General features: G+C 38.4%; 1 protein-coding gene across 1 annotated transcript; it reads right to left on the bottom strand.

Moving 5' to 3' along the window:
- Positions 1-919: 919 nt before the first annotated feature.
- On the bottom strand, positions 920-3,035 carry LOC136177162 (proline-rich protein 15). The gene is made up of 2 exons (XM_065948513.1): positions 2,756-3,035; positions 920-2,275 (listed from the first exon to the last, which is right to left on the bottom strand). The coding sequence occupies exon 2, from the start codon at positions 2,253-2,255 to the stop codon at positions 1,881-1,883; it is 375 nt and encodes a 124-aa protein (XP_065804585.1). The 5' UTR covers positions 2,256-2,275; positions 2,756-3,035; the 3' UTR covers positions 920-1,880.
- Positions 3,036-9,109: the final 6,074 nt, after the last annotated feature.

Here is a 9,109-nt window from a genome sequence, read left to right on the forward strand (position 1 = left end):
CAGAACATTGTTTCTGTTTCATTTACTGCATCTTGATTTACAAATTGGTGTGAATAATTACAACACCCTGTACAGTTAATATTTCCTTTATATGTTTCCTAAAAAAATCAAACAGTTGAATTACCGGTAGTTTGAAAAAAATACAACATTTGTAAACTGTCTTCAAATAACCCAAGCGTAACAAAATAAACATAGCCTACATGAAAACCACACAAATACAAACAGAACAAAAAGATAAAGTAAGACCTTAAAATGTCTTTCAATCACAAACACACTCACTTTCACACAGAGATACAAACATGAACCATTCAACAACCCTTTGCTGACATTTGTTCTTATGTTTTTTTTTTTTGGTCTGACTGTCACTTGGCGCTCTTTCAGTATTGTCTCAATAACATTCATGCCTAAAAAAAGAAAAAAGCCTATTGAATTGAATTAAAACTGATATTTCCTCGTCATTAATGGTACATCAGTCACAACAACCAGGTTATATAAACATGAAAGCTGCAGACTCACACACCTCAATCCTCCACAGTGACACAGGAATGCAGTGATACAGGCGTGCTCCTCCCTACAACCCAGAGGGCAGTGCAATTTAGGCCTGGCTTTGACATGCTGTACACAGAAGAGGCTATATATAAATAACTTTAATCCCTTGTAATTGCCTTCGTCAAACAATATGATAATCACACCTTCTTCTCCTCGCCGTTTCAAGTTTAGCCACAATCAGGCACCAACATGGCTCCCAGGAGGACTACTTTTGTGCTTTCAGTTCATATCATATTTTCTCGTTTTTCATTTAGTGTGCATCAAAGACGCCTGTAAGACAATTTTTTTCAAACAAAAAAAAAACAAAGTTTCCCATTTGCCTCACAGGTTGGGCTTTGGAAATAGAAGATGAAATACACACACTAGTAGAAAGGTTTGTAGCAGTTATCAGATTTATTTTTGCCTTCATTAATGTCTTCACAGGTATTCCAAAATACAGTAGTCCCTTTCAAAGTAAAATACAACAGGGGCCAGTTCAGACTTTCTTTGTTAGTATCTCATTCAGCGGGACATCAAAACATACACTCCTAATATCACGTAAGTATTAGCTTGGCTTTTGGTACCATTATGTCTTCACCATGCTGGATTTCATCCTTCATTTAGAGTCTCTTGTGCTGGCAAGTGTTGTGCATCTGACGAAAAGCTGCTCACAAGTAATCCTTAATGTCTTCCTCTAACCGATCATTTTTACACCTAATAAGGAAATCATGTTACACCTTCATAAATATCCTTCTAACCCTTTAGAATCGACACTTTATTTAAATGCATTTGTAAAAGGAGTATTAAAATGATCCTTCATTATAAAACATATATTATTCTTATCACGAGCATCATGTAAAAATCTTATTTACAATATTTTCCTGAGGCACATCACACTTTTTCTTGAGTATCGACAACGGCATGGAGGATGTCATTTCTTAGAAGTTGTCAGCAAATGGCAGAGTTGTCCAATGACAACATTGCCCATGACTTTGGCTGTGGGGCATCTTAGCAATAATATTGGGCTCTTAAGTGTATTTCTACTGGATTGCTTCTTTTGAGCTCTGATAATGGGATGTAGTTGCTGAAATGGTTTGATAACCATCCTGAAAAAAAACTAATTTAATCCATTTTCAAGTCATTTTATCGTTGTGGCCCTCTGGCACAAGTCCATCAACAAAAGTGTCAGCAACATTCATGTACAACCTAACCTGATCCCTTCAGTACTTCCTGTTGTCATCATCATCATCACCACCATCATCATCATAACCGACATACAGCAGACCTTACTGTATTACTCAAATCCACCTGGCTCTCCTCAAGCATCGTCATTCAAGCAGTCTTTGAGACGGTCACCGTCTCTCCTCCTTCCCTGTCGCCATGTTCTCAGTCTCTCTCTCCTGTATGGGGAGGCTCGATCGCACTCTCTTCTCCTTGAACCGACCTGAGCGTGAAATTGCCATCTTCCTGCGACACGTCTGCTCGTTGAAGACTGAATCCAGTCGGGAATCATCGAATGTCTCATTGCTGAGGAGGTTGGTTCCCTTGTTGGAGTCCTGTTGGGTCAAGGACTGGTCACCAGGGGTCTTGATGGGGTCTTTTTGCTTTTCAGGGCCTGGTGCAAAAGGGTCAAATTCTGCGTCGAAGGGGTGGGTTACAGTGGAGTCCTTTCCTCCAGTCTTTTTCTTTGGCAGGAATGACTTCCACCACGGGGCCCTCTCTGTCATCTTGGACCAGAGTGAGGGCGCTGAAACAGGAAGCAGATGCTTGGAGTAAAACAGATGTAGTTGAGGTGTGCATCATTATTATTAAAGATAAAGTAATTTAATTTTAAAAGTCTATACTATAAATACATGTCTATAAGCCTTGGTCTAGCTCCTGATACACCTGTACATTCTACTTCTCTTGTCTGTAATGTTTTTAATAAACCCTAAAACCACAATTTCCTTTCATCCTCATCAACATAATCCTTTTAAATAATCGTTAATATGTTTTAATATTGTCATTTGTTTTCTCTCAATCGGAATGAGATTTAAATTCATATTTAGAAAAAAAACAAAAACATTTTGCAATAGTAAGGCCAACTAATCCAACAAATAGCCTAACCAGTGTAACCATGTTTACCTACTCTGTAAAACTGGTTTAATGAGTCGTGAGAACAGAAGAGCAAACCCAAGCCGTGATTCACAGGTGAACAATGCGTAAAAAAGCTCACACGAACACTCACCTGAGCTACAACAAATGCTGTGGACACTTCTGACGACCTCCAGAAAAGTGTATTTGCTACACTTAAGCTTGTGCTGAGGTGTAATACAGGACAGGTGGGTGTCTTCTTCTCAGTGAGGGAGATAGTCCTTCAAAGGGTCGCCGCAGTATCCATTACACGCACAAGCGAGGTGTCCTCCTAACATCTCCCACCACCTGATTTTTGTGTTTCTCTTCCACTTTGCTCATCAATCGTCTCTATTCTTCTTAGTAAAAAGTAGAAGTGAATTGACACATTTATAAGGAGTGTCTACTGAACCAGCAGGTTTCCGCCTCCGAAACTATCCTCTCCTAGCACCTGTCCCGACTTCTGATTGGATGAAATCTTTGGGGCTTGTCACGTGAGTGCCCGCTCAGGTGAATCCAATGCCATGGTGGGCGGGGTTTGTGGTTGCGTGGCAACATACCCCATGGGAGCGTGCACCTCTAGAGTGACAGATTAAAAAAAAAGTTCTTTGTATTAGTTAAACCCAACCCAACCAGGGAGCCAAATTACGCAGCATTTCTTGGACGCCCAATAGTTTAGGCCACAATGGCTTGAACTCAATGATGCTAAGGAGAGGAATGTGGTAGTGAGATGTTTGTTCTGTGTAGGCCTATGTTTATTAACCTAGGCCTAGTAACCTTAACAGACATGTTAGCATGCAGTTATCACCTGGTTTATAATGAGACCCCGTCCTTAAATTGTCCAAGACAGGATGTAGTCAGAAGTTAAAGTGACATGACTGCCGTAGACGTGTAATTGTTACTGTTGTAAGTTCATATTTAGTGAGGGGAAGCAGCATGGCCTGGCGCCAGGTTCACCTGCTGGGTTTCTTTTGGATGCTTATATTCTTCCTCGTGCAATAGGCCCACCTATCTTTAAGTCCAACTCTACATATCTACAGGTGTGAAGACCTTTACTGCAGTTACAAATAGTTAAAAAAAAAAAACATGTAGGCCTAAGCTATTAGATAACAGGGTATGGCAGGGTGTATTAAATATACAAATGCTTAAGCAAACCAATTGTACCAGAGTATAAGTATCTTGGCACAATAACTGACAACAAACTGACACAAAAGCAAGGTATGCAAAGGCTCAACAGCGCCTCTATTTTTTGAGGAAACTATGAAATTTTAATGTTGACAGCACTATGCTGAAATTATTTTACAAGACTTTTATTGAAAGTGTGCTGACCTTTTGTGTTCAGTGTTGGGGAGGAGCACTGTCCTTACAAAATAAGAACAAACTGGACAAGGTTGTTAAACTAGGCAGCAAGATAACTGGGAAGCAAATGTACAGCATTTCTTTCCTGACAGACCAGTACACAGTGAATGTAGCCATCAAGATTACAGCTGACCCTCTGCACCCCCTTTGGTCAGAGTATGAACTCTTGAATTCAGGGCGCAGGTACAGAATGCCCAGGATGAGGACTAAAAGAGGCTTTACATCCTTTGTACCGCGCAGTATTCAGCTGCTTAATAAGAATTGATTATACAGGACGAACTCTGCACTCTGCACTTTATTTAACTTGCTGAAATCCCTCAATTGAATCATGTGATGCTTTAGTGTGTTTTTATGTGTTCTTATGTGCTGTCCTGTCAATGTTTGTTTGTATTGTGTCTTTTATGCTCTCTGTGCAAGGCAAATTCCCCCTAGGGGCAATAAAGTTTTCATTCATTTATTAACTTTTAGGTTGCCAGGTTAAATAAAATATACTTTTAATCAATTTTGAAACTTTAAGGTACAAAGTAGGCCTATAGGGCGTTTGTAATAACGGGTATAGAGTTTCTTGATGTTTCATAATGTTATCTAATAATGTTATGTCATATGCTAATTATCAATTAGCCCACCCATCAGGTCTACAGTTGTAACAATATTAAAGTAGCCTATAGCCTTAAACCTGTGTATAGTTTTTAGGTAGCCTACTTCCTTTACTTCAGTCAGAAGTTAGACATCCAATAATTATTAGAATGACACTATTAAGAGTCATAACCTTCCAAGATTAGCATTTTTTTAAATATATTTTGGGACATTTTTGTTGTAAATATACTTCTCTGGTTAAAATGATGATATTTCTTTAAACATGTGGATGTTTGGATTGACTTATTTAGTTTAGTTTAGTTTAGTTTAGTTTATTAGTTTATTTGAATCAGGGACAGTGTACAAAAATAAACCTTAGTCTCAGAAGAGAAGAGATGTTTTGTACCAGATAGCCTATAGCTAACTAGCTAATTTTCACCTGGGTAGCTATAACCAGAAAAAACCACGTTAATAGTGAATTCCTTTTTTTACAAGGGAGTCCAGGCCAAGATAGCAGCATAAAAGTCTCACACAGAGAACAAACAGACCATCAGAACAATACATTTGATTGGTATAAATAAAAAAATGACTGTGCTAATGCTAAAATGCAAATTTGATTCCATAACTCAGACCAAGATGAAGGTGCAAAAACATTTAAAGCACTTTTACCATCCAAGACAGAGCAAGAACGAGGAGTAACATACATGATGTATCCGTGAAGGCTGAAGGTTACAGCTACTGAGAGTTTTCTATAGTCAGTGGAGAACATAGATAAGAAGGCAGATCATGTAATAAGGCTTTATAAAGAAAGATACAACAATGTTCCAACCTTCTATTGTATAACAAAGACAAGCCTACTTTCTCATACAAGACACAATGATGTGTGCAGAAACCCAAACCAGAGACAAAACACAAGGCAGCATTGTACATTGAGTCCCACATTTTCAGTGATGATGAGGAGATAGCATGCATATAAAGAATGTCATCGTAATCAAATACTGATAAAAATATTATTAATAATATTTTATTAGTAGTATCATTCCTTTCAACAAAAGTAAAAATGATTTGTTTTTAGAATAAAACCAATTTTACCCTTCGTTTTTTAACTCTCGATATGATGACTAAATGACAGATTTGATATGTTGAGACTCATTCAATCAACTCATTGAATAAACAACAGCACCAAATATTGCATAACAACAAAACTGTACTAAATAACATTTTCCTTCACCTACTTATAAATAATGTTTTAATGTTTTTAATTATTAAGACCTCCTTCAAAATGGCAACATTCTCAAGCTAGAATCTGTTCCAAAAGTCAGCACTGAACTGGGGGAAAAGGCGTTTGCTGCTACCTTTACTTGGAACTAGTTAGAAAAATAGCTTAAAACATAAAGAGCTGCTCTCGTTGGATGCTTTTAAGGGGATGTTAAATGACTTGGAGGCAGACACATGTGGCTGTAGATGTTCTCCCTGATGTGTTTTTTTTTTTTGGATGATCTTGACAAAGCGTGCAGTTTAAATTTATATTTTGTGTATTTTAATGTCTAATGTATTTTTCTGTAATTATACTTGGCTGCACGTTTTTTTGTGTGAAACTGTAAATTGTGCTGCTTCCTGTCTTGGTCAGGACACTCTTGAAAAAGGTATTTTTTAATTTCAACAAGTTTCTTTCCTGGTTAAACAAAGGTTAAATAAATAAAACAATATGCCCTTGAATTATGTACTATTCTGAAAATATGTGCCAAAATAGCTGGAGAGCTAAAGCAAAGGTTTTTATTGGAACCAGGGACATACTCTTTAACATAAATGCGAGTTTGGAGTTGATATGTCCCAGAAATTGGGCAATCCTTTCGACTGTGCCAAAGCAAAGTTTCATATCATCATTGGAATCTCCATGAGAAACCCATTCACATGATGTGACACTCTGCTATGAAAAGTTGTTATTCTTTGTATGTCTTCAGATTGCCTGATGGTTTCTGTCCAGGTGTGTGCCAATAGGGAAGACCTGGTCTGAGCAGCAAAACAGAGAGAAACAAACAGAAACAGAGAGAGGGAGGGAGGAATCGGGGAATGCCTTGAGTCTCTTGCCTCCAAGTGTTTAGAGCAAAAGTTGTTGTAGCAACAGGAATGTGAGCTTGTCTCGCTCTCCATCAGAGGTTGGTCGCGTGCATACCTGAGGGACTCCCTCTCCTTCCATCTCCCATCACAGTCGAAACTCTGCAGTCATTTCATCACACACAGATGGATGTCTAGAATTGTTCTCAATCCTACTTGGGCACATATACAGGGTGAGCATGAATTCAGTGGACACTGAAATGCATACACATTTAGTATGCCTATATGTTGCAGTTAACATTTCAGATTGGCTTTAAGAGTCTGCAGCTAAGGATATATTTCCACAAGGAATTCATCTGTTGTAACTTTTTTCTTATTATTATTTTATCTATCAATGAATCTGTTGTATCTATTCCAATAATTATGCTGACTGCCCAGCCTGTAAACTATCTGAGAATAGGGAAAATCATAGTTTCACAGAGCCATAAATAATGTCTTTTTTTGTCCAGCCAAAAAAAAAAACATTAGTCAAATAATTGATTATTAAATGCATCACCTCAACACGCATGGATTTAGCTTCTCTTGGATCAAAAGAGCATCATAAAAAAATCAAAGGATTATGTCAAATCACCTCTCAGTTTTTCACTTCCTCTCCAACTCTCTGTTTCATATCTCCCAATCTGCTTTCCTCTCCATAACCCACAGCTAGTCTCACTGAAAGTTGATCATTTACAGCAACCAGAGCAGATAAAGAAAACATCCGTACAGAGATGTTTCAGATAAAGCTGCACTACAATCATCAGCCTCTTCACCCCGAGAGCATATCTCTTATTGAACATCTTCCAGCTGTGACTGAAGGATTTCCTCGTGGCCTGAAATCAGAGCATTCGCCCATTGAGACAGAAAGGCATGTGGAGAATGTGCGTACAAAATTGAGTGACGCTATAGATGAGACATTGAAACAGTGAGTGGGGATTGCATTAGGTAATACCACTTAACTGTATTTGTTTTTGTCCCGGAACTACTTGACTGTTTTCCATCACAATCTACATGAATCAAAAAATGTTATACAGATGAGTGCACAGAACTCAAAGAAAATACATGATATATTTTCCTATATGCAAATACTTGAAGTTACATTCATTTTAAGCGTGTTTTGTAAATTCAGTTATTTTCAGCACACGATCGATGTCAGTCATTTTTATTTCAGTCCTTACTTTCTATATTTAGCTGCTGTTTGCAACACATGAACACAGTGACTCACTCAACCATGAATAAATACTTACGTTGACTCAGATACATAATCTACGTGGGCCCGTCTATGCTCGTGTTTTGGTGTGTGATGACGGGGATGTGCTTGCATCACGCATGTGCTGTGTGCGTATGAGTCCAGTACAGCCTTTGTGCAGTGATAAACCTGAAAATCTCTGTCTGACACTATGCTGTATTGTACAACAGGTTGAGCTGAGGTGTGCTAACCCTGGGAAAGAGCAGGAAGGCAGCCAGTCAGACTGGTAGAGTCAGCTGAGAAAAGGCTCTCAAAAAGGACTAAGTGGCTACTGTATCTGAGAATTTTAATGACACACAAGCACAGAGCTGGTTCAGAAGTGGCCTCCTCTGATGATACAAAACAACATGGGCCCTTTACCTCTGCCTACCTCACAGCTAAACACGTGTTTCTCAGCTCTTCTCTGCGAGTTATGAGGATGAAAAAAAGAAGACATTTTGCGAAATACAAATAAAGCAGTTGTCACTTCCAGAGCATTTGGGTGGAGCAGGCAGAGCTCTGATCTTGCGACTGGCATGAGTTTCGATGTATCGCTTTGTGCTCTTGATTCGAAGATTGTACTGTTTGGCCGGTTTTCTTCCTCTGGATTACAAAACTGTGATTACAGTTGCAGAAACTCAGCTATGATTAGCCTTCAGGAATGCAGAAAGGAATTTGATAGTTACTGGCTATTTTATTTCTATTTTTGTTGAATGTTTTGTTTTGTTTATTGGCATACCAGACAGACATACAGAAGAATATGCAGATTTGCACACACACACACACACACACACACACACACACACACACACACACACACACAAACACACACACAGATTTGGTCGACTTAAATCATCCAAGGAAGAGAAGAACATAAACTAAACTGTACTCATCATGAGGACCTTTTAATTATAAAACAGACCTTGATCCTACACCACACCTCTGAATACCTTAGTTAACCAGCTTTCACAATTGTTTTACTTTATTTCCTTGTACAGTTGACATTAAGAGAAGACCTGCATCATTTACTGAGTCCTTACACGTTTTGTGGACCCTTCAATAAACCAACAGAAACACCTCCAACAGTCCCACTAAGGTATTCTAAAGTTACTGTAAAAACCCATTTCCAAATTTTTTCAAAACTTGGCATGCAATATATATTAGGTTCCGAGACACAATTACAGCTTTAAAATGTCACTGTTAGTCACA

This window comes from Labrus bergylta, chromosome 19 (genome assembly GCF_963930695.1).
Source record: "Labrus bergylta chromosome 19, fLabBer1.1, whole genome shotgun sequence".
Taxonomy (NCBI): Eukaryota; Metazoa; Chordata; class Actinopteri; order Labriformes; family Labridae; genus Labrus; species Labrus bergylta.

Coding starts and splice junctions, on each gene's coding strand:
- LOC136177162 (XM_065948513.1), bottom strand. CDS start 2,255: ATGACAGAGAGGGCCCCGTGGTGGAAGTCATTCCTGCCAAAGAAAAAG.